Below are 24,982 nucleotides of genomic sequence, written 5' to 3'. Positions count from 1 at the left end.
TGACCTACTAATCCTTGGCAAAATTCGTTAGATGATCTCACTACTATTAGAATTTTCGCAAATAAAGCTAAGCCTTCCTTCCATTATTTTGACGTGGTATACAGACAGTGATATGAAACTCCAATCTCATGTTTATGTCATATTGAAAATGACTTGTCTTTTGAAATCCTAGTGGATTTTGACTAGCATATGTTTGTATGGTCTCCTACAAAATGATGTATACTAAATTTAATTTTGGGCAACTTGTCAATTAAATCATGAAAGATGGTTAGAATTTTGGTTTATCCAATATTTTTTAAAAACTGAATTATAAGTCATGAAGTTTATAGTTTTTTCAATTATGTTATCCATCTTTTTTTCTAGTAATATACGCAATAATGTGGCAGACGATCTTAAACACGTCATACACCACATAAACATATGTATCACACTAAAGAAGAAAGTCAACATTCCTAACATAGCCCTAATATATCTGCGTGTTTTAAAATCGGTTGGTACAAAATCGTGCATTTAGTTGAAAAGAAGACGAGTGATATAATTGCAAAAATTACAAATTCTTTATGATTTATAATTTACTTTTTTAAAAAGTGTGAGGCGGACTAGAATTTGACCAATTTTCGTTATCTGGTGATTTATCCTTTGATTTTTGTTGTATGTTAATTATTAAAATTATATATTGTTCAACTCTATCATTTTTATAGAAAATAACTATGCCATCACTATATCCCAATTAAGACCATCAACTACCGGCGAGTGTTTTTAAGAATAGTAGGTGAGAGATCATAGTGGGGTTGAATTATTTTTTTGTCGCAGCCTCGTATGTAATTAAAGCTTATACCTAGTCTACTACTAAATATATTTGAGTGGTCAAATATGTGTAATATTAAAATAATGAATTGCTACAAAAAAAATTCAGTTGTGAAGGGAAAGGCGGCTTGAATTCAAGGTTAAGACTGAAAATATATAAGGGGCTATCTCGTATTAGGGCAACAGTAGTAGTTTTTTCTGTGATTTAATTTCGTATTTTAGGTATATTACATATTTGTTAGAGCATACTTCCTCACTAAAAGCATTTGATAAATATGGAATTTAATATAACGGCGTTTAATGACTGAGTAGAAAGAAAATAATATTGGAAAACATAGAGCGTAAGTGGAAAATAATAAACTAAGATTAAGTTAAATCCATCTCAGAATAGATATCACATTTTCTTTTTTAATTGTCTTACAAAAAATATCATACTTTTTGGAAAAATTAATTTTCATATTAATATAAATATATTATTTTATTTATTTTTTCACTTAACACACAAAAGAAATTTCCTAAAATCATGTTTTATTATTCAAGTGTGACATTTATTATGGGACTAAGTGATATTTTTTAATAATAAAAAATAACTCAAGAGTAAACTATAATAACACAAAATGGAATGATGGGAGTTAAGTAATTCGTAATGGTGGAGTACAAAAAAATAAAATAAAACTTTTGGATCATAGTGTGGTGACACTGTGGCCCACTCCCAAAATTGACGAGAAAAAAACATTTTAAATGACACATTATTTTTGTAGAATTTCAAGGGTCAATTGTTTATGTGTGTAATAGTCAATTGACTTCACTAATCATGTGGAAAAAAAATTGGTAAAGAAAAGTGCCTGAAATTAACACAATTAACGAATATAAGAAACATCTATGCTATCATAATAAACCAATCTAAAACATGATAAACCAATATAAATTTTAGTGTTTGGGTATGATAATAAATTCTGGTGAGTTTGTACCATAATTTTGTAGGGGACCAATCGTTACAAAAAATAGAAATAGGAGTAACTCACAGATTCCACTACTTAGATATTCCAATAATAGTTACACAAAATCTCATAAATGAATCTATACATCAATATACATTTATGATCAGCACAAAATAAAATCACAATTGAAGGATGACCTAGTTTGTGAAATGTAAGAATTATAGAAAAATTATAATGCATCTTTCCAAAAATTAGAGAGAAGAGAACTCATAACCTTTTTCCATACATTTTTTTCTCTCCTTTTAATTTGCATTTTTTACCCTTCTTTTTTTTGTTTTATCAAATTTATTCAGCTTCATTACCTACTCAACAGTTATTTCAAGCACAGTTGTAAGTCTTGGTTTTCTGTATCTTCTCAGAAGAAGAGAGGAGCACACAACGGTTACTGATGACATGGCCATGCATGCGCCGGCGACCCACGGCGGCAGCCGTACCCTCAGCCAAGGATACAGAACTCCGGCGGCCACCGGTATAGCTACCACGTTATAAGCACTCGCGAACAAGTAGTTCCATCGGATTCGGGTTATGGTCTTTCTAGAGAGATCGATAGCTGTGATGACATCCTCTAGGTTGCTTCTCATCAGCACATAGTCGGCAGCTTCTATGGCAATGTCGGTCCCGGCCCCAATGGCCATGCCGACGTCTGCAGCAGCCAGGGCAGGGGAGTCGTTAATACCATCCCCCACCATCGCCACTACATTCCCGCCTTCCTGGAACGAGCGGATGACGTCAGCTTTTCCCGAAGGCATCACTTCTGCCCTCACATCTATAATGCCAACCTGCATCATGATGAAGATTTCTCTTCTTGTAAAAATGTCATCAATCATACAAATAATCGTTTGATCGAGGTAGATAAGGCGATGAGATATTAACCTCCTTCGCGACAGCCTTGGCTGTTCTCCAGTTGTCACCGGTGACCATGACAGGATTGACTCCCATTTTCATGAGGCCTTCTACTACCACCGCGGCTTCTCTCTTTAGTGGATCGGCTACCCCAAGAACACCAATCAACTCGTTATCATAGGCAACGAGTACTCCAGTGTTGGCGCTTTCTTCCAACTGTACGACAAAACCTTCCACGTGTTCTGCAATGGCGACTGAATTTTCCATCATGAGCTTCCGATTACCAACCTGTTATAAATAGGCACAACCTTGGCATGAGCATAAATGGAGCAAATGAAATTCTCTCTCTTGTTGGAGATAAGTTTGACTGCCGTAAAACACTCACCAGTATCTTCTTCCCGCCTATGAAGCATTGCACACCTTGTCCAGACAAAGAAGAGAAACCGGATACATCATGAAGCCATTCGAAGGACTTAGATGCGAGCCCATTGCTTTTAGCATCCGCAGCAGCTGAAGGTTCATCGAAGAAATGGAAATGCCGGGTGTATTCCAGTATTGCTTTGGCCAACGGGTGTTCACTACTAGACTGCCAAAGAAAAGAGGCTTCATCAAATTTTATACATGAAAGTCGGTCACCGATGGCATTAGTTGAAATGCACCTCCAATTAAAATAATGAGATGCCACTTGATGACAGAAAACGAAGTAATTACAAAGGCAGCCAGAACCAGAAGAACAAGATTCAGAGATACTAAAATGGAACAGCAATAAACTCGTATAGTATTGAAATTAATACCTCAGCAGAAGCTACTAATGTAAGAAATTCGCCACGGTCCATGCCTGAAAAAACTTTTGCAGAGGTAACTGTGGCTTTCCCCTGGGTCAATGTTCCAGTTTTATCAAATATGACGTGCTTGATCTTATGTGCCTTCTCAAGTGCATCTCCTCCTTTTATCAGGACTCCGTTGTTAGCTCCAACTCCTGTTGCCACCATAACAGCAGTTGGGGTAGCCAATCCAAGAGCACATGGGCATGCAATCACGATAACTGATATTGCAAACATTAGAGAAAAGACGAAGTAATTGCTGTTTTCCGGCAGCCAATCATCGGGATAGAACCCAAGAACCCCAGCAAGATACCTACGAACAGATGAATACTTGTTATTGGGGATTTTAAAAGGAAAGAGAAAACCACGACTTCTTTACAATGTTATTTTATTACAGAATATATATCAACACCAAAGTTTGCCACTGTAAGCTTACCATCCTAGCAATGTCAGGAATCCCAAAGTTACCACTGTAGGGACAAATATACTTGCGATCTGCACGCAATTTTCCACAAAAAGAGACAATTTTAGAATCACTCACAGATTAAGTGGATAGAATCACACAAGCCAATGCAATGGTGTACAAATAACAAAACAAAGCATCACAAAGTATGAGAAGTTAACACTTACAAAATCAGCAAACTTTTGAATAGGCGCCTTAGACATCTGTGCGGTCTCAACCAAAGATATAATTTGGCTTAACACCGTGTCAGAGCCTACTTTCTTGGCCTGTAGATGAAGTGAACCATGCAGGTTTATTGTACCTCCAATAACTGAAGCATTCAGTTCTTTAAGAACAGGTGCTGATTCGCCAGTGACCATACTCTCATTAACATAACTTGAACCCCAAACAACCAAACCATCAGTAGGAATTTTTGCCCCTGGTAGTACTTTTAATAAGTCACCAGGCTGGATCAGCAAAGCATCAATTTCCTTTTCTCTGACAACTTTTCCACCTGCACCACCAAAAATAAGTTGTGCCGAATTCTCATTTTTTTTTCTTATACTTATACATGCCTACACAGTCCGCTATAAATTTAGTTTATGCTTAGAAACACATACCTTTCTCTTTGATAAGCAAGATAGCTGTAGCAGGAGCAAGCTCGACGAGCTTTTTTATAGCATCTGATGTCTTTCCTTTCGCAAGAGTTTCCAAGTACTTACCCAATAGTACAAATGTAATTAACATAGCACTAGCATCAAAGTATGTCGGAGACCAAAACCCAGTCATTGCACCATATAGTAATGCACCTACGGAATAGAAATATGAAGCTGAAGTTCCCAGTACTACCAGTACATCCATGTTAGTTGAACAATTTCTGAGTGCTCTTCCAGCGGCGACATAGAACTTCTTGCCAATAACAAATTGAATAATAGTGACCAGAGCCCAATTTAGCCAGTCACCCATTTGGAATGGACCACAACGCCAAAGTAGTAAAGAATATAGCAGAGGTATTCGCGGACAGATGACTTGCATGAATAAGACTGGGATCTGGAAGATACATGAACCCATATATCAGCTGTAAATTTTTCATAAGGATATTTGAATATGCTGATTATTGAAACTACCAAACTAAACCATACTAAAAATTAATTAAAATAACCATTGTGCCAGTTTAGATAACTCACACTGAGACACAAGCTCGCTGTGAACAGACGAAACATGTTTGAAGACTCCTGTAGATCCTTGGAAGCCATTCTACTATAAGGATTCTTCACAAGAAGCTTTAGTTTTCCGAAGCTGCTACTTTCGATCTCGTCCACTAATGTTCTAGAACCGAGGAGCTCAGGATCAAAATGAACTTCTAAGACATTAGATGTTCGGTCATAAAAAAATTGCCTCACGCCCCTCAAAGTGCAAAGCGTTACTTCTAACATTTGTACATCCGTTTCACTTGCAATTCCAATAACCCCTAGAACAAGTTTATCCTGCTCATTACTCTGTACGAATGAAGCCTCAAAACCGGCATCTTCAATTGCATTGACTATATCATCCTTACTGGTAACAGTTGAATCATATTCAACCTCTCCCAAAGATGTAGCTAAGGCAACTACAGCTTTTCTGACACCAGGTATATCCCTTAAAATCCCTTCTACAGAATTGACACAAGCAGCACAGGTCAATCCTCCTATCGTGAACTGGCCTATCAAGGTTCCATGTGTCTTAGAATTAGATTGACTTGGTTCAGGTATAATTTCTGCTTCAAAACCTGCATCTTCAATGGCAGTTTTAATGTCTTCATCCTGAACAACAAACGTACAGCAAAGACTTAGAAATAATGTTTTCAATATAAGCATAGCAATATGATGCTGCGATACATACTAGCCACCAAAATTCTTGCCTTTCAACTTTTTATAATGGAATGAATGCAACAGTGAACTCAAGGTATTTCCTCCAGAAAATAAATAAATCTCTTATAATACTAGTACAAATGTTTATGCATATTATAATAGCACCTATAAACATGGAAATATAAGACCAGAGTAGTCTAGATAGTACTCATTCCCCAAAGCATTACATCATACATGTAACAAAACCAAAGGATTATTTGAAACAAGATGAGGTCATTACAAAATAGAGTTTTGCAGGTAAAATCAGTCAATTAGCATGAGCTAAAAGGTAATATAAAAAGACTACAGAATCATGGAGCATATCTACATCCAGTACTCATACTATATACAAGCTCGTAGGTTGCATAAATTCCAGATTGCAAAACATGAGTGCAAATCAAATATTTCCCGATGCAAATGCCAACAGAAAGGATTCAAGCAAGAATAATTACATAATTTCTTATTTCCACCTCCAAGCTGGGAAACTTCATTGTAATAAACATTTTATAAAGATACTGGGAATTCTCAATTTAGAATTCAACTCAAAATTGACAGCATTGGCTTTGTTTCATGAGCTAATAAAAAGGTTAGTACTCAATATATTGTAAGCACATCAGGAAGGAGAATCGAGATTTTGAATTTCGATCAACTCAATTCAGAGAGCTGAACCACTGCAAAAAAATATTATACCTCAACAAATCAACCTAGAAAATAAAAAACCTCAAAAGGTGGAATCATCAATGCCTTGGTATGTACAGAGAGGAAAAATTAGACACAGCAAGTCATAAATATGCCGCCAATTTCCCCCTACTTCAAAACATTTCCAAATTCACCAGCAAATCAAATCCTCCCGCAAGTCAGATCAAATTTCAAGAGTGCAAACAATCCACATGCATATTCAAACAACATATCGCTCGAATTGACCAAAACCATAAAAGCTTAACCAGACCTTCACTAGAGCAGGATCAAAGGTGACATCCGCCTTGTTCTGAAGCAAGGCAACAGAAGCCTTAACGACGCCGTTTAAGCTCATCAGAGCCGATTCCACGGAATTCGAGCACGCCGCACAGGTCATCCCCGTCACGCTGACTTGAATTCTACTCAGATTCCCGGAGCTCTCCTCGTCGAATCCGCTCAGCAGCCTCTCCTCCTCCCCGGCGCAATCGGCGGCGCCGGTGAGCTGCAGGCCAATCGCACTCGGCGCCATCTCAAAAACCGCCTCTTCTACCGATTGAGATCGCACTTTCCGTTGAAAATTTAGAATGTATGGAGATGGTGATTGTCAGCCCAAAATGAGAATCAGCTGTCTCATGCTTGGGTTTATCTGTGGGTATGTGTTAATTGTATATGTGGAGAGGGGATTTGTTTAAGGAGGTGTTTGAGAAAATGTCACAGTCAACAATGGGGATGCTGGAAATTACGAAAAAGGGCTTGTACTACCTGTACTGCATATGCGTGTTAGTTGAATCTGATTTGGAGTTGGTGCGTTTTTGTGTGACAAATTTCAACCACTTTTCAAGAATTCCGTTATAAGGTTAAACCGTTTACACGAAGAGATTAATTACATTTTTACTTTTTTCATTAATAAAAAATAGTCATAGTAGGTGTTGTTCAGTTGCTAATTCATTATATAATTATTTTTTTAGATGAAATTATGCAATTATTTTAGTTGGAGCTGATTAGCTATAATTTATTATTATATAATTAGGATTAAGTTATAAAAAATGAATTAAGGATAATTCTTATTCAATTATGACATACTATAATTTTTCAAATTCAAATGATCCATAATAGATGGTATGAGTTTTAATAGATTATAGTAGTTATTTATAGAATTAGAAAGAATAAGAAAAAAGTGTTTTAATATGTTTTGGAACCCGTGTCCTTAGTTGTGAAAAAGTGTTTATAAAAAGAGATTTATATCGATACAAAAATGAAAAAATATAATTATTTTGTGTGGAAATAGAGTATTAAGTTATGCACACTAAATACGTCTCATCCTTCTGAATTTTTTACGAATTTCAAATATAAATATTGAGGTGTACGCTTCAAATATCTTCATATCATGGCTTAAATGAACAATAAAAAGTGAATGCTTATAACGAAGAATTTAATGGAGTCGATCGGTGCTAAAATTTAAAATAATAATAATATTCAAATACTAACTCTATGTATAATGCCTATATAATTTTAGGAGATGCTAAGTGCAATATAGAAATAGGAGTATTTGATATAATGTACATATAATTTTAGGAGATGCTAAGTGCAATATTCAAATACTAACTCTATGTATAATGTATACTGTATACATTATTCACGCTAATCATAAATCATAAATCATAAATCATAAATAAATAAAGTATCGAGAGGCAATTTCACTATCTCTAAACTATTAGTCATTTAATTAATTGAAATTTTAGCACATGTATATTCAATTATAAAATCAACTTGTAGTAAATCAGATTTTAATGAAATTAATTTAGGTTAGTGAATAAAAGCAGTTTATTCCATTGAAATAGGAAGTAAGCAAAAAGAAGATGAATCTCACAAACAGCAAAGTAAACTGGTTTAGAAAAATAGGTGGGCGTTATTACGTGAAAACACTACAAATTTGGAAGTGGGCGTTATTTAGATGTTGAATTTTGGGTGAAATATTTGCATATTTTTTTAGTAAAATTATTCCTAGATAAGTTATACAGTACTAATAATGGGAGACAAAATTTATCATGACAGCTCCCTATCATCTTTCTTGAAATAATTGAATAAAGTCAAGCGTTATTTTATTTTATTTGAATTGTGTAGATTTTACAAAATCAATCCAAAACTAAATATACACTCGAAAATATATTGAATATTTATCATATTTTAAATGTTGGTTGTACGTGCTATATCTTCTTGTACTTTTCGATACTACGTTTTTCTTCTTTCCTACATATTTATTCCGTTGAAGATATATTTCTAGACCTTATTTGTCAAAAGACTAAAATTATAGATTTTGGCCAAATAAAATGTGTTTCAACACATTTTATAAACTTAAATAGGAGCATTAAATATACAGACAACGTCGACGTCGAAGTTATTGTATAGTGTCTCTAGGCTAAATTAAACTCTCTATCATTTTGTTGCTATTAAATAAGCATTTATATTGTCCTTAATATATTTTTCGTTTAGTTTATTAGTTTATTATTTCAATTCAAATAAGTTTGCCTTTCCATAGATAAAATTAAAATAGATTGTTTATTTGTAGTATATAACAAAAGCTGAACAACAGTCTCACAAGGAGTATGGATGATATTGAAATTGAGAAGGATGATATTGGTCTATTTCAAACAACCATATTTAAAAGCTAATGATAAAATCTGCAGCATTTGTTTTTCATGCAAGTCAATGCAAAATTATTTACAGGTGAAATTAAATTCCATAAATCTAATAATTTCGAGAATCGGTCAAATTGAAGAATTAAAATAATTCGAGGATTTCATACTATTAGAATATTCCATTTTTTTATCCTATTGCATGAATTGTGAGAGAAGGGTAGTTTTGGAAATTCGAGGGAAAGGTGGTTTAGTGCAGCCGCCGGGTTCATTGACCCAGTTTCTAATCCGAAGCTTAAGCTAATTAGAAATGTAGAAGCATATTATCTAACCTTCCAAATTTACCCTTCGATTTAATCACTCCGCACACAAACATGGTGAGAGAAGAGAAAAATTGAAATTGTGTAAGGGTATTTTAGTAGTTTTATTAAATTTTTAAATAACCATAATTATTTACTTAATTAAATTTAAGAATTCGGCATTTGTTTTTTGCCCAAGCTTTAGTCATGTGGCCAATTATCAAGAATTATAGACTATTTTAATATTTTTTTTTAATTTTTGTTAGTTGAGTTTAATTTATATGTAGATTTTGGATAGTTATTGCCAAGAAAGTTGTAACATGTTTTAGGATAAATTATTAAATAATTGACAAAAGATGATCAAATTCTGGTTCACTCGACACTTTTTCTGGGCTGAATTATAAATAACGATATTTGTGATTTTCGCAATTATCTCATTAATCTCTTTCCGACAAAATACAGCTACATGACAATTGATTTCCGAGCTTCGCAAATGCGCATCCCTATAACTTTTAATTTCTTATCTACAATACTTTCCTCGTTTCTTTTTAATTTTTTCCCTTTACATTCCATTTCTAATCTCCTTTGAGGGTGGATCAACTAAAAGTGCCCATCAACTTTGTTTTCCCTTGTAACAAATTTTACTTTTCAATAATGCATGTCTACAATAAGTTGCACATTAAACTACTTTTGGTATGGATTTATCACTTTCTTTATCGATTTTTTTGCGATTGATACTAGTTCCAAATAATAATGATAACAATAATGCATATTGAAATATTTATAATACATGATTTCATAATTGTGTCCACTACATCTACATTAGAATGTTCGTTAGTGGAAGTTTAGACAGTTACGTGAAATAAAGCAAGGCATTTTCGAAAAATATAAGGTATCTAATTATGAATGCATGTCGCTTTAATTAGACGTAAGATTCTAAGGCAAAACTCCAAACCATCGATATATATTCCTCATAGTGATATGATAATCAACTTTATTCGCATTGAGTGGGTGTTTAAGGTAATAATTGAGTTGATAAGGCACGTTACCTATGTGGAGTAATATACATATGGCATTTCTATTAAACTTCTCTCCCTCTCTCACACACACTAATAATCTAAAACTTTATAAGTTCATAGCAATTAGCATTTTAAATCATTATCAAAAAATGGACGATACTTAGTAGATTTTTCTTTTTCTTTTTTCATTTTAAAATGGAAGATAATTGGATGAGAATAGTGTTGGGGTGATCGACTGCACGTTAGTTTGATATTGGCCGCTTTGGGTGGAGCTAAGCCCGCACGGATTTGTTTTTGAGTCACTCCAAAGACTTCAAACTAATTGAGGTTGGACAACACTTATATGCTTTCAACTTCCCTCACCCATCTAATGTGGGATGGGTTTATACACAACAAACAACAAATTGTAAGAGACTAAGTATCAATGAGAATATGATAATCAATATGATCACACCATAAATTTAAAGAACCTAGAAAGAAGTTTTTATCGAATGAGAACATTCAACTAACTTATGATTTGAATAAAACTTTTTATCCCACGTGGAATTATTTTCATGATACTCAAGAATAACTATAGAATATATTGAATAACATTTGCCTAATTCACACTACAAGAAAAGCAAGAAGATAATGGAGAGAGACATATTAGTGGTCAGTGTCACAAAGGCAAAATCTGTACATTGATATGGAATTTTCTCATTGGAAATATGACTTAGTTTCCACTTATCAATTCCCTCGAAATCGTTGAAGTAAAAAACAAAATAAAATAAAAAACAACCTAATTTATGATGGAAGACGTTCGACAAAATTTCCCAATCAGCATAGTGGAATTCCATTTTACACTCGTGTAAAATAATTAAGGAATGTTGGATAATACCAAAATTTTATTAATCTAGTCACTAAACAATATGAATTGGTCCTAAAAGTGACTGTATCATTAAATTTGACGGTCAAAGTTGTTTTAACTACACCTTTAGTTGAATAATTAAATGCTACACTAAAGTTTATCTTTATCCTAAATACATGAGTATTTTATAATTTAAAATTAAAATATTATATTTTCAATCTTTGGGTAATGTTATTACTACGATTTGTTATTTTTCTTCAAAAATTGACAAGATTATTAAATTGTGACTGCATTGCGACATGAATCACGATGATTCCAACCTAGATATCTACCAGTATTTTTCAATTTTAATTTCACTTGCGATGTGAATCGCGATGATTCCAACCTAGACATCTACTAGTATTATTCAATTTTATCATATTCGTATTGACCAGATGATATTACCTTTTTTCATATGGTGCAAGTTCAGGTTTTAATGTAGCAAAATCATGTTTAAATATTGTGTTGTTTCATATTGTTGGTATATAAGTGTACTTGAAAAATTGGTACTTGCTTGGAAATTGGAATTCAATTTTCTCTTACTCCCAATTAAAATTGTGAAATTTATCAAACAGGTTCGTATGTATAATTAAATATATGTTCTATATAAATAAGGCGTGAAATATTAACAAAAGCTGTCATGTATCAAATGTACGAATTAAGTAAGTAGTAAGTACTGCTATCTAAAATTCTAGATTTTTATTTGGAGTAGTTAGAGTGTCCATTATAACCCGGACAACTTCAATAGCCCCGCCCCTTTTTTGTTCACAGCCCCAGTTTTTTTATCCGCACAAAAAAAAATGTTTCCGTCATTATAGGCGGACACTTCCAATAGCCCCAATTTTTTTCATTTATTTTAATTCAATTATAAATAAAATTATCGGACTATACGTAATTAGAAGAAAAAAAAGGCTATAAGTGAATAAATTAAAATTAAACACTACATTTTCGTCGTATTAAAGTACTGGAAAAATTATACAATGAAATATTAATCAGAAAACGGCCTCCGCGATCTCCGCCGCGCGCGCCGCATCCTCTGCGTCGGCGTCGTTCTGCACCTCTTGAATCAGAGAATTTCACGTCTCGTTCCACAAATCGTCCATTTTAAATACCACTGGAATCCACAAATTTTAGCGAGAGAAAGTATGAGTGAAGAATTGGAATGATGTAAAAATAATGAGTGAAATGTAGTGTATTTATAGGTAAATTAAATTGAATTTAAAGAAAAACAAAAAATAAAAAATCGTCCGCCCCGCCCCCACTATAGGCCGGCGGATGGCCTTCCGCCCCTTTTTTTTTGTCCGCTTCGGGGCGGACGTCCCGCCCACTATAGACCGCCCCGCCTAGTGGACACTCTTAGTTAGCTATAACAAGCCCATTCACCTACTATAATATGATTAATTAAAAATAATAGTGTTACTTGTCTGCATCAGAAGTAGATGAGCGATGGTGATTTGTTGTTGAAAATGGGATTTAGGCAGGTGAACAACACCAGACTGTTGTTGCAATGTCACAAAAAAGAACTAATTTCACTAATTTTTTTTTATCATGACATTTCCTAACTAAATCACAAAACCAAAATCATACTAACAAGAAAACATTAATAATTCATTTTATGTGTCTGTGTTGGTCTTAATAGGATAGTGATTCGTGTCATAAAATTCATATCTTAAAATTTCTATTTGTCAAAAATAAGAGTTTGTTTCGTGTGAATTTAGTGAATGGTAGTGGGCTTACTTTTTCATTACATGTGTACATAATATGGGCTTACTTGTCAGTTGTCACTAAAATAAAAGTAATCTTATCAGTATTTCTAGTGGATTTAAAAGTTTTGGATTACTGATTTTAAAATTGGATAAAAATTTTAGTTTTCTTTTGTTTTTTTACTCGTGTCTAGACAATAATATATACTCCCTCCGTCTCATGTTACTTGCACTTTTCATTTTAGGCCATGATTTGTGATTGATTTTTAGTGTAATTAAAGTAGAATTTGAAGTGCAACAGGACATCACTTAATAAAGGACCTCTTAACTTAATCTAACATATTAATTAAATACATTAATTCTAACTTCAACTAGAAATAGTGTAAGTAGTTTGTGACGAGCCGAAAAACAACAGTGCAAGTTACATGGGACGGAGGGAGTATTAAGAGACTCTCTGCAAAGGTATTGATTTTGTTTTGCATATTGAATGCTATATTTGATAAAACATTTAAAAAATCACTGTTCATTTTGTTGAAGTTCAGAAACACGTAATATCAAGTTGCTAATTTGCAACAGTTGAATAATGATTATATTATTGAAACATGTCAGATATTATACTGAGAAACTGAGAAGGTAATAGTTTTACACTAATCATGGGCTGATGCATAAATTTATTTTGGGAAGAGCTACATATTTAAAATTTTTGAGTTTGAAATATTGAATAAGAATTTATATGCTTTTTTTGTGTTGATAGAAGATTTCGCAAAATTATAAAATAAAAAGATTTTTTTAACTGAGTAGGGACTTAACCACCTAGTCAGTCCCATGTGTTCCCGCCAATGCATGTAATGTGTCGAATTGGAACGAGATTTTATCGAGTCGGGATCCAAATAACTATCAATTTAACGGAATTTATTAGCCACCTAAATAACTACTATAGTACACAATATATTTTTGGTGGGCTTGATATAAGCCCAAGAAAATCCAATTTCTAAAAAACTTATGCAGGCTTCCCAAATTCACAAATTACAATTGTGGGCTTCAAAACTATATTTTCTAGCTCAAAGCAAGCCCAATGTTCCAGCTAATCACTCTCAAAAATATCTAAATCGAACTCCGGCGACGGCGAACGAAGGAATGAGAGGAGCAAGCGTGATCCTGCGTCGTTTAGTAGGCCGTCGGGCGCCGTGCTTAGCCGCTCTATCGTCTTCTATCGGAGACGGCCTTATCGTGTCCTCCGCCGCCGCCGCTGCTTCGTATTCTACTCTGATCCTCGCCGAGGATGCACGACCGCTTTTAGCTTCCGTAGCTGCCACTGGCGCCGTTTCAGCTCTTCATCCTTTCATGAATCGGTCGCGGAATTTCTCATCTGCAGCCTCTTCAGGTCTCGCTCTGACTGACTGACTATGTATTTGATATTGACAAGCTTGAGGATTGGATTTATGAGGATTTTTTGGCTTTTTAGGGTTTATTTTGATCTGAATCGAGTTTTATTTTGTAAATATGTGTTGAATTTACTGCACTCCTTGGTAATCTAGAAGGAATGCTCATGGTTTCAAGTGTAGCTGATTTTGTTATGTTTCTATTTGAGGCATTTAGGTTTAAAGAGATATGTCAAATGTATAGTTACTATTACATGGGGATATAAAAATGTTAGATGTCAAATGTTGAATGTATGAATTGATATAGGTTATTTCAGCTCAATTTCCGAATAGTGTTAAAGGTGATTAGTTAGAGAAATAGATATTCATATTTCATTGTATATGTACATGTGAAATTTGAGAAGTTTGAGAGTGTTTGTTTGTGGTGGAAAAATAATTGGCATGCAATGTCAGCGGTTACACAAACATTTGCTTATGTGATGAAATAAATCAATGTTTTCAATCCTGGGTGATTAATTTTACAATTTGACTTTGATATTCATCTTAAGATATGCATTATTCACAGATTCGTCGAATGTGGTATCAATCGAGTCTGAAGAACAGTTTAATGATTCAGTTCGGAAAGCTGTAGGTATATTACTAAAACACTTTTTTTGCCGGCATGTTCATAGGAAAGTGTTGTGCCAATCTTATAATCTAGTTTGATCTGATGTTAATATCTGTCACAGAGGAATCTCAAGCTGCAATATTCTACTTCACAGCAGCTTGGTGTGGCCCCTGTAAGTTTTGATATAAATGTTTCTGATAATAATCTCAATACAATAAGGTATCTAAATTGTTAGTACAATTGTGGGCATATTCTGCAGGTAGATTATTATCACCCATGCTTGGACAGCTCACTCAGAAGTATCCACATGTAACAACTTATAAAATAGATATTGATAAGGTTTGATGCATGCCAAACTCTTTATATCGTCTAGTTCTCATGATTCTCCTCATCCGATGGCTTCATCTAAATATCTAATAACAACGAAAACCTTTGAAAAATTGCAGAATGGGCTAGAAAATGCAGTGAGCAAGTCAAACATTCACTCTGTGGTAAATCCACCATCTCTCTTTGTGTTTGCTGTCACTTTTAGTTATCATGCTTTTGTGAAAATAAAGGTGCTCATGTTCATAATATAAGGTATTGATAAGGAGTGCAGATTGTATTTATGTTCAAGCCAATGAATTTGTTACTGAAAAACTCAAATAAGAGATTCCAACAACATATGCATGCAGGAAGATCATATGCAGTAAACAATCATACCTATTCCTGCATGCATAGCTTGTTGCATAATTTGCAGAGAGTTGAAACTAGTTAAAGCCGTGAAGGAAAAGGTAGCACCGACCTAAAAAGACTTAAACCTCATGTACTTGGAATAGTACAAAAATGGTCCATGGATGGACATGCGATAGTTGATGCTTTGGCGTGTAGGGTAGGTAGTCATGCATGCAACACTTTGTGGATCGAAAGAATGAGACACATAAATACTTTTACTTCTCTATCCCAGTCCTTCCAAAACAACTTCCATAAACTAAAACTGGAGCATTTCCCCCCTCAGTTGTAGGTGCATGTTATGTATGTAACTGCAACTATGTTGTCGAAGTACTTTGTAAAGTGTCTTTCATGTAATTTGGTTTGCTGACCTGTAAGAGCTATCCTTTTGCAGCCTACACTGCACTTCTTTAAGAATGGAAAGAAAGCTGACGAAGTCATCGGTGCAGATGTCGAACTCTTGAAGGATACCATGGAAGCACTATACAAGTGAAGGCAGAAATGCTTTTCCATTGTGCTTGAACTGTGTGGGAAGACCTGTATCTAAAAGAAATTTATCATGTAGACAGCATTCCCAGCCGTTCTCCAGTTCCATTTGTCATTAGAAATATTTCTTTTCTTTTTTTCAGTTAATTCTGTATGATATTCGGCTGCACTTTTCTATTTAATGTATGGAGTTATTTTCAGATCTAGCCTGTGTTCCTCAACTCATGAAAATTTGTGGCTTAACTTGACTAATAATTTTTTTTCGGTGCCAGGAAGAATTGGATTTATTGATTTTATTTGTATGATTCAATTCTCTGCCATTTTGTTATCACAACTATTCGGGTTGGTTACATTTAGGCGATGGAGTGTGATTATATGGGTTGGATATGATGCATACAACCATTGAACTTATGGACTATGTGATTTGTATTCTAAAAGTACATGTGATAGCCTAGCCAGACCTTTTAACCAGTGTCTCGTCTCCTTCCGCTGTGCTTCGCGTTCATTTGATGACCCACAAGATTACAGGCTTCCGGTGGCTGCAGACGTCTTCAACTTGGAGGCTACATTGCAAGGTAATCTCTTGTTTCCCTGTTATTCTTTTTCTACATTTGGTGCTTTTTGATATTGTATTTGTATACTGTTGTATGAATCATCATATGGTAAACAAGTTAATTTATTTTGCTGCAAATAAATTATGTCTAAACTAGATTTGGTATATTCATTAGACCAATGTGAGTAAATTTGGACTGGGTTGGAGTGGCCCAACTGCTCTAACCGAACTCCAAAAATATTGCTTTGATGTTATGCAGGAAGATGGTCAGTATTTGTTATTGAGTGGAACTTGCTCTCAGGAAAGTACATACTGACTTGCATTTGAGTTGTTTTCCATGAAGATTCTATTCACTCTCCACCCATCGGAATGTATTTTGTCAGGTATGATGTATGTCATTTGATGATTGTGTTATAATGAATCTAGTCCTTTTTGTATGATTATTCTTGAAAGTTTTTCCGGGAATATGGTTTCTAATATGCAATGAAGAATTGTTGATAGATCTTTTTCTACTTCATAGCAACATTATATTCACGTGAGGCATGGGGAATGTATTTATTGGCCGGTCAATTTTTGGTGTTGTTGGATTTTAATTGCTGAGTGCAGTCATGACTTCAATAAAATTGCTGAAATATTAGTCATTTTTTATTATTTGCAAATATCATTCTCTAATAAGTTGGGCATCATTTCCACGAACAATACTCAAACCGTGTTTCTCTATTTCTCTTGTGTTTTGTAAATTTTGTATTGAAATATGTGACATTCATTATCAAGACTATTGGTTATTGGACGGAGGGAGTATAAGTTAATTCCAAAATTCATATCTGAATAGGTATATTATATGCATACATATTTTGACAAACTCACAAAAGTACATGATTTCTCCCGAAAATTATTAAAGTTTGCAACTTGAGCTCTGGGCCAATAATTGTACAATTCTAGCCCTAGTCTTCACCACATCCAATTATAGAATCATCCCCAATCACTTTGACCATGTTGTTTCAATTGACTGTCTTCTATTGCTTGATTCACCCTTTTCCATCTTGCTCTCGTTGCAACTTTCCGTGACAGGGACTAAACATATCATGTGCATACGACGTTGTCTCTCAGAAAAATGGTCAGTTCTTCTCTCCAATTTATTGTGTTTTTGTCCTACAATGTTGGATTGATGGCTCCTAGTACTAGTCTTAGGCAATTATATGAGCTGTTTTGGTCGTCTCCTTTCGTTACTTGTTGGGTTCTGCTTGTTTTCTAGTGATATTAGTGAATTTAATGCTACTTGTTGTAGGAAAATTAGTGATCAAGAATTTTTTATTGTGTTAATCCATATTTAGTATACTTCTAACTAGGTATTTAAGGTTCTCCCCAGTTTGAAAATCATTTGGAGTTATGCATGTGACTATGAGTCAATCATGCTTGTCGTCACACAACATATATGTCGAAAATTAGATTTCAGAAAGTGGACCATGTTGCTGGTAGGGAATTACTGTATTTGTTTGATGGTAAAGAACAAGAACCTTAATCAAATCAAACATTTATTGATATTCATCTTTACAGCTTTTTAAAATTTTTCTACTTTAGAAAAGGGTGATATACCCTCTCTTTTTAAATACCCTATTTTATTGTCATATTCCTAGGAGCCTGTTGCACCACATTTTTTATTTTACCATTATAATTTAATTAACATTCTCCTCATCTGAATCTGATTATAAGTGACTCATATTTCTTTTGAGGTTGTGCCACTATTAATGGCTCAATCCAAAGAATGAACATTTTAAAGCCTCATAAGGAGTAGCATTTTTTCTCAAAGTTCCTGGGGTTGATTTGCCCTTAATTGTAACTTGTTGTTCCTAAACTTTATGTTAAAACCTTACATTTATTTGAATCTACCAAATGTGATTTTCTTACTACCTTAGGTTATTCATAACCCATGATTTTCTAGTCATTCGTGCTTTACATTTCCGCAGCCTTTACCCCTGTACACTCGGCCGGGGGAGTAAAAAATATGGTCGTTGCCTTGCTTTTTCCCTTGTGCTAAGTCACCTTCTGCCACATTGGATGATTTCTTCTTGGCGTTTGCTACCTCATATTCAGAAGTGCTCTTCTATCTCTTCCTTCGACATTTGGTATTTTTTAATAAACACGAAAATAAATATATATATATATATATATATATATATATATATATATATATATATATAATTATATAAAAGTCACATGGTAAGTTATGATTGGCCCACCCTTCCGCGTGCTTTTGCACTTATCTTTGCGAAGGCGGAGTATGCTTTGGACAGTGCAGGGCTGAGTAGTTAAGCATATGCCGTGGTGGGCTATGATGCTCTTAATTGCATAAAATTGAGCTCGAGCCACCATTTTTACTTTTTCAAGGCTCATCTACCCTATGCAAGAAGCAATCACATGGATTTTAATTCGTTTGTTGACTTGTCATGAATTCTCTGAACTCAATATTAATTACTGTCGTAAAAGTATAATGCCACAATTACAATGTGCTCTCCCCATACGAAATGAATTGGTTTTTCTAGCTAAAATTTATGAATAATAAATGTGTAGAACAACGAGATATCTAAGTAGCCATCATCCTACATTGCTTATTTTAAAATAAAATTCGACATACACCATAGTATAGTACTCCTATTAGTAGTAAATGTTAACTTGGGCAAAAATAAGCATTCAGTTGCAGGTTAAATATAGTTGGGCGAGGAGCAGTCGCCACGTGGCACTTCCCGGTTGATTGTAGCTTCCAGAGAGAGAAGTGCGGGCCCACCTTATGTACATTATATATTTGCACTTTTTAAAAAAAATTATATTCGCAAACTATTTTTAAAAAAAATTATATTAAAATTTTTTAAATGCTCCACCGTGCAAATTTGATGATAATAAAGAGCCAAATTTTTTCTATTCCCAACAACAAAATTAAGCGCACCATTACCGTTCTTGCCTTATAATGGAGCTCATATGCAAAACTCAATAATCATATATTTTCAGTAATTATCATTAATTAATATAACAGCATTAAATTTAATATGGAACCACTAAAGTACTAAACTTTATATATGATACATAAGTGCATCACAATTAATAAAAACTACATTTTCTTTTATCATTATTTCATTTTTATCAAGGAAGTGGAGACCTCTGGGGCGCCCCTTTTCTTCTTCTGCTGAAAGATAGCATGAGAAATTCTGTCTTCTTCTTGGATCTAGAATTACTTGATCGGTAATCAGATCTTTCGTGAAGTGGACTGGAGATGACGTGGCCGCCCTCATCTGCCACGTCAACCCTCAAGTCTTCGAATTGAGAGATGGCAAAATCAGAGTGGTCGAATTTATATAAGATTGCCGACAAATCGTCCCCTTGGTGAACCATGTAATCGACCTGCATTGATCGATTATTAATTAAATGAAATACGAGACTGGTCATTTTTTTTAAAATTAAAGAAGAGTGGACCTTGCAAGAGAGTGAACAGAAGTGGAATGAGTCTTGAAGAATTCTATTGCAGTTGAAACAAGAATTCGCAAAAGAGCCCTTGCAAGATCTTGATTTCTCTCTTTGATTCAAGAATATCACTTTTGCACTATTTATCGTGTAGGGCTGCAACAATTTATTACCAAACAACATTGTTACGTCGAACACCATTTGTGAGCACCGTTCAAGTTAGAATTTTATTGTTTTATTTTCACATAAAGACTCTTAGATAGACAATTTCTCAATTGATATTAAAAAGTGTTGATTACTACTTACAAAAGTCTCCATAATAGATCTGTTTGCGCCACACAAACAAATACACTATAATCCACATATTTCTTTTGTGCATGATAATTTTTAACAAACAAAATCCATTATACAAATTACATGAACAATGATGTTTGATAATCAAAACCATAAAATTGTAGCCATCACTAATTTAGTAATTTTTGTCACACTTCTCTCTTTCTCATATGGCATTATGTTATTCATATAATCAATATTAGAAGACAAAATATTGTCACTACGTCATTACGTTATAGGTTGTGATAAGGACATAAATATACCTGAATGTAAGAACAATCGATGAGCTTTTTGAGGTCATCCAATATTCCAATCTAATCACATCTTGGTAAACATAACTCTCCTTACCTGCCTCAGTTCATCATTGCATTTAAATGGATAGTAAACATACCAAAATATAGACCAAATTGTTAGAAATATTGTGAAGTTTGATCAAATTCTAGTCTATTTTGTAATATTAAAAAAATCTAATTATATCATAACTCTCACATTTTTTTCAATTGTCCAATTTATTTGCATTTGGAGGAAATTGTGTATGACACAAGCCAAAATCTATATAGGATTTTTGTAAATTTATATGCCACTTACAAACGCCATTGATTTTAGTTTGAAAAATAAAACAAATACTACTATAAGATTAAGCTAAAGTATTGTGAATTCCAAATCATACATAATTTCCCCTCCAAATTTAAACTAATGGGACAATTATGAAAAATGTTACATTTAATATAGTAGTAATTGACTATTTCTAATTATTTGATTAACCAAAATTTAATCAAACTCCGTGATTTATAGTATAAAAATTTTCACATATAAAAGTGTTTAAAGAAGTTGCCATCATATCCTAGTACTCTTCTTACAGAAATTGCAACGTATTTAATTTATGACACCCAAATTAAAACATGTTGTAAATAAAACAGTTACTAACCTAAAATTTGTACCTATTATTTATTGTGTTTACTAGATAGGACAAATGGTCGTTCCAAATGTATTAAAAACATATTGCAAAGGACCCATCGATACCTACTAATAATACTATTCCGAATCTATTACTACTATATTAGAAATAGTGATATTATATAAATTCTGTACACATAATTGGAAACTGTTAATTATTTTAAAATAAAGTAGTATATTACCTACTACAGCTTACCTTTTTACAAATTACAATTACTTTAAAAAAGATTATATATATTTTACATTGAATATCTTTTCAAATATAATAGGGATAATTTAATAAAAAAATATTAATTCAAATAATATATCGGCTCAATTTAATATTTAATAGCATTGTATGTATACTATTTATTGCGTTTTATCTTATTTCGTGTTTATCCAATCTTCTATAAAAGAGAATGTTGTTAATTTGGTCACGTTTGATTAACCTATAATTAGCATTTGTTACTAAGTGGAAAAAGATCTATACATTTTAATAGTACTATGTATTTTTTTTCTTTTTTTTTATCGAATTTGTTCAAGATATACATTGCATGAAGGTAAATAATTTTTCATGTTTTTATTTTAGCTTCAATTCACACATTCCTTAGCCTTGAGTCTAATGAGAGTGACTCAAACTTCCAAGCTATTAATCGAAGATTAAGTGTTTTAACTATTGACGTATATCACAGTAAAGAATTATAAATTATACTTATGCCCTATAAAATATAAGTATAATATTACACAATCGAATTCTTACCCACTTTTTTTTTCTTTCTGAATTCACGATTTTTTTTTATAATTTTGACCAATATATTTGGGATATAAATGGTTGTTTCCAAAGTTAAGGGAAATAGTGAAAGATGTATATAGGATTGTGATCAAAACAAAACTTATTCTTATTGCCGAACACAGAATTGTCATTTTTAAATAATACGGAAGTCGTTTTTAGTTCAAATTTAGTTTACTTTAGAAAATTCAGATTTTAAAAATATATAGTAGATAATTTTTAGATTGTTTTAAGTCATCTTTTCTAAAAATTGAACTTAAAACGAACTAAAAATGACATGCACGTATATCGACATTTATGTACGAAAAAAAGAGATCGGAAATACCTGTAGGAGAGGGTGGGGTGGGGGGGGGGGGGTGATGAGAGAGGAGACAGTTAGGACAAAAGCTCAGGCAACAATTCAAGCAGAAAATGTTCTTTTCATTTTTCCTGCAATTATCGTGGACCCCACAAGCAGCAAAGAATGTTTCCGCCATTAAACCTTGAAGCCATGCAGGCTTCATCACCATATCCTTCCACACCTATCTCTCTCACTCACACACACACACACACACACACACACTGCACAGTCACAATGAATGAAGCAAAGTTACAATGAGAGAGTAGAGTTTGTGGCTAGGGTTTGTGATCAAATTGGCTAATTATATACCCTACTACTAGTACTTGTGTACAAAAGGTTAGCTGCTTGTTTATCGCACCGATACTTTTCTTCTGTCCGTGATTACTTGTCATAATTACGTGCACAATTATAAAAATCATCAGCTTTGGAAGAATCCTGATATTTCTTACGAACTTTGAAAGTGATCTTATAAAAATCACGAACTTTAAGATTGATGTCGACAGGTTATATTCAAACCTAAGAGATTTGCGAGACATATTTTATTCTATGAGGCACTTATTCAACGTCGAATTAAAAAACTAGGGCATTACACGACGGCGTTTCAGTTATAATTAAGACTAATCCAGCAATCCACATAGGTTGCACGACTAGTCACATAGGATCAAAGTCTGTCGAATTTTTTTTATTCGGGTCAGGCTGAGAGAATTGCACGCTTTCAAAAGTTTGTAATTTATAAGACTATTTTTAAAATTAGTGGGAAATGTCTGAATTTGTCATAATTTTATGACTTTTAAGAGCAATATCCATATAAGTTTGAATCATATTGAATAAAGTAAAAATGTGAAGGAAGTACACTCATTTGGGCCAATTTATTTTAAGGCCCATATTATTATATATTTAATTTAATTTTGGGCTTTCGAAATTAGCCCAAAATGGTTTTACATCCATCTGGAGTGGGCCTATGTAAAAACTATGTTCCACTTTTCATAGTTTGTGGTCGATTATTGACTACTTGACTTTTTTTATTTAAACCAGTTTAAAATATAATTATATTGACTATATTACCCCACAAGTTTTAAGTTGGGCAAATCTAGTCTCTTTTTGTAGATAGGTCAGATAAAATTTATTGTTTTTGAAGGAATTAGGTACGAATTATAAAGAGTGGTGTAGAATAAATTATTGGTGGGAGTTAGACTTTCTTTTTGATGTTCTGTCAAACCATTTTTTTGTATGAATTGATTTTGTATCCACAATTTAACCATTTTGTAAAAATAAAATATAATATTAAATAGATATATTAAATATTTAAAAATGTACATATTTTATTTATAAGACGGGATTTTGACATCAAGTTGTAGCGAAGCCAACTTATTAATTTTTTTTTGTATATTTCAAATATTATTTGAACCTAAAAAATTCTTCAAGGTAACAAGGTAAATCCTAAATAATTCAAGAATCTCGATTACTCTAACAAAATTTGCAATTTTTTACCAAACTTATTCGCTCAATATACGTGTATATATTATTTATAGTTTCATTTTTAATATATCAATAAAATTCTCAACTTTATTTAATTTATTACATGGAATCTACTATATTTCTGTATTTTTATATTAATCACACTGTTATATTCCCCACTTCCTTCACACTTTAGATAACATATTATTTTCCTTTTATGTTAAATAACATATTATTTTCCTTTTATTTTAAATAACATACTATAAAATTAAATTGACATTGAGTTGTCGGTGGCATATAATATATAGTTTAATTTTGTCGGCGCAAATAGACAAAATTCAAAGCTAGTTTACGTGTGAAGCATATATAAAAAAACAAAAAAAGTAGAATCATCACATTTTTTACTCACAAAAAAGATAAACTTATTTTCATGATTAAATTTGCTTTTAAGAAGTTTTTTTTGTTTCAATATGCTTTAAGAACAAAAGATATTCCCTTTGCCATTAATGGGAGATTTCGAGTTTATTAAATGCGGTAGATCAGCTAAAAATAATAGGAGTATAATATACGTTTGAGGAATTCGAAACACGATCACATAAATAAAACAATAAAAATAATAATAAGTTAATTATTTTGCAATTTAATAGGCAATTATTAAGGTGCAATGCCTACATCTTTATAACACTGTCGGCTGATTTTCAAACATACCAGCTCACCGAAAATCAATATTTTATGTAAGGATTTTTTTATATTTTTTAAAATCAAACAAGAAAAAAATTAGATGGGTTTAAAATTTTTGAAAATAATATTCTAATTTATAAATCTTTATACGACATTAGTATTATATATGTGTTGACTGATATTTTATTTAAAATTAAATATTGGAATATTTCATTCATACTA

General features: G+C 33.0%; 2 protein-coding genes, 1 long non-coding RNA gene and 1 pseudogene across 3 annotated transcripts; 2 read left to right on the top strand and 2 right to left on the bottom strand.

Moving 5' to 3' along the window:
• Positions 1–1,718: 1,718 nt before the first annotated feature.
• LOC121777366 (copper-transporting ATPase RAN1-like) lies at positions 1,719–7,138 on the bottom strand. The gene is made up of 9 exons (XM_042174604.1): positions 6,756–7,138; positions 5,105–5,719; positions 4,538–4,967; positions 4,106–4,431; positions 3,912–3,970; positions 3,446–3,788; positions 3,037–3,237; positions 2,682–2,939; positions 1,719–2,587 (listed from the first exon to the last, which is right to left on the bottom strand). The coding sequence occupies exons 1-9, from the start codon at positions 7,011–7,013 to the stop codon at positions 2,111–2,113; spliced, it is 2,967 nt and encodes a 988-aa protein (XP_042030538.1). The 5' UTR covers positions 7,014–7,138; the 3' UTR covers positions 1,719–2,110.
• Positions 7,139–14,092: 6,954 nt separating this feature from the next.
• Positions 14,093–16,419, top strand: LOC121775848 (thioredoxin O2, mitochondrial-like). The gene is made up of 6 exons (XM_042172924.1): positions 14,093–14,411; positions 14,975–15,040; positions 15,138–15,188; positions 15,276–15,355; positions 15,463–15,507; positions 16,122–16,419. The coding sequence occupies exons 1-6, from the start codon at positions 14,165–14,167 to the stop codon at positions 16,218–16,220; spliced, it is 588 nt and encodes a 195-aa protein (XP_042028858.1). The 5' UTR covers positions 14,093–14,164; the 3' UTR covers positions 16,221–16,419.
• A 334-nt stretch (positions 16,420–16,753) lies between these two features.
• LOC121776584 lies at positions 16,754–18,894 on the top strand. The gene is made up of 3 exons (XR_006045335.1): positions 16,754–16,788; positions 17,026–17,883; positions 18,734–18,894. It is a non-coding gene; the product is annotated as an uncharacterized LOC121776584 (long non-coding RNA).
• Positions 18,895–19,904: 1,010 nt separating this feature from the next.
• On the bottom strand, positions 19,905–22,790 carry LOC121777865 (annotated as a pseudogene).
• Between the last annotated feature and the right edge of the window lie 2,192 nt (positions 22,791–24,982).

Source organism: Salvia splendens, chromosome 18, assembly GCF_004379255.2.
Source record: "Salvia splendens isolate huo1 chromosome 18, SspV2, whole genome shotgun sequence".
NCBI classification, from domain to species: domain Eukaryota; kingdom Viridiplantae; phylum Streptophyta; class Magnoliopsida; order Lamiales; family Lamiaceae; genus Salvia; species Salvia splendens.
This window is presented reverse-complemented; position numbering and strand designations above follow the sequence as displayed.

Excerpts from the sequence above, each read along its gene's own strand:
- LOC121777366 (XM_042174604.1), bottom strand. The coding sequence starts at position 7,013 with ATGGCGCCGAGTGCGATTGGCCTGCAGCTCACCGGCGCCGCCGATTGC. Across the intron at positions 5,720-6,755 it reads TTGATCCTGCTCTAGTGAAG|GATGAAGACATTAAAACTGC; the intron begins GTCTGGTTAAGC and ends TTTGTTGTTCAG. Across the intron at positions 3,238-3,445 it reads CATTAGTAGCTTCTGCTGAG|TCTAGTAGTGAACACCCGTT; the intron begins GTATTAATTTCA and ends TTTCTTTGGCAG.
- LOC121775848 (XM_042172924.1), top strand. The coding sequence starts at position 14,165 with ATGAGAGGAGCAAGCGTGATCCTGCGTCGTTTAGTAGGCCGTCGGGCG. Across the intron at positions 15,189-15,275 it reads AGCAGCTTGGTGTGGCCCCT|GTAGATTATTATCACCCATG; the intron begins GTAAGTTTTGAT and ends CATATTCTGCAG. Across the intron at positions 15,508-16,121 it reads AGTCAAACATTCACTCTGTG|CCTACACTGCACTTCTTTAA; the intron begins GTAAATCCACCA and ends ATCCTTTTGCAG.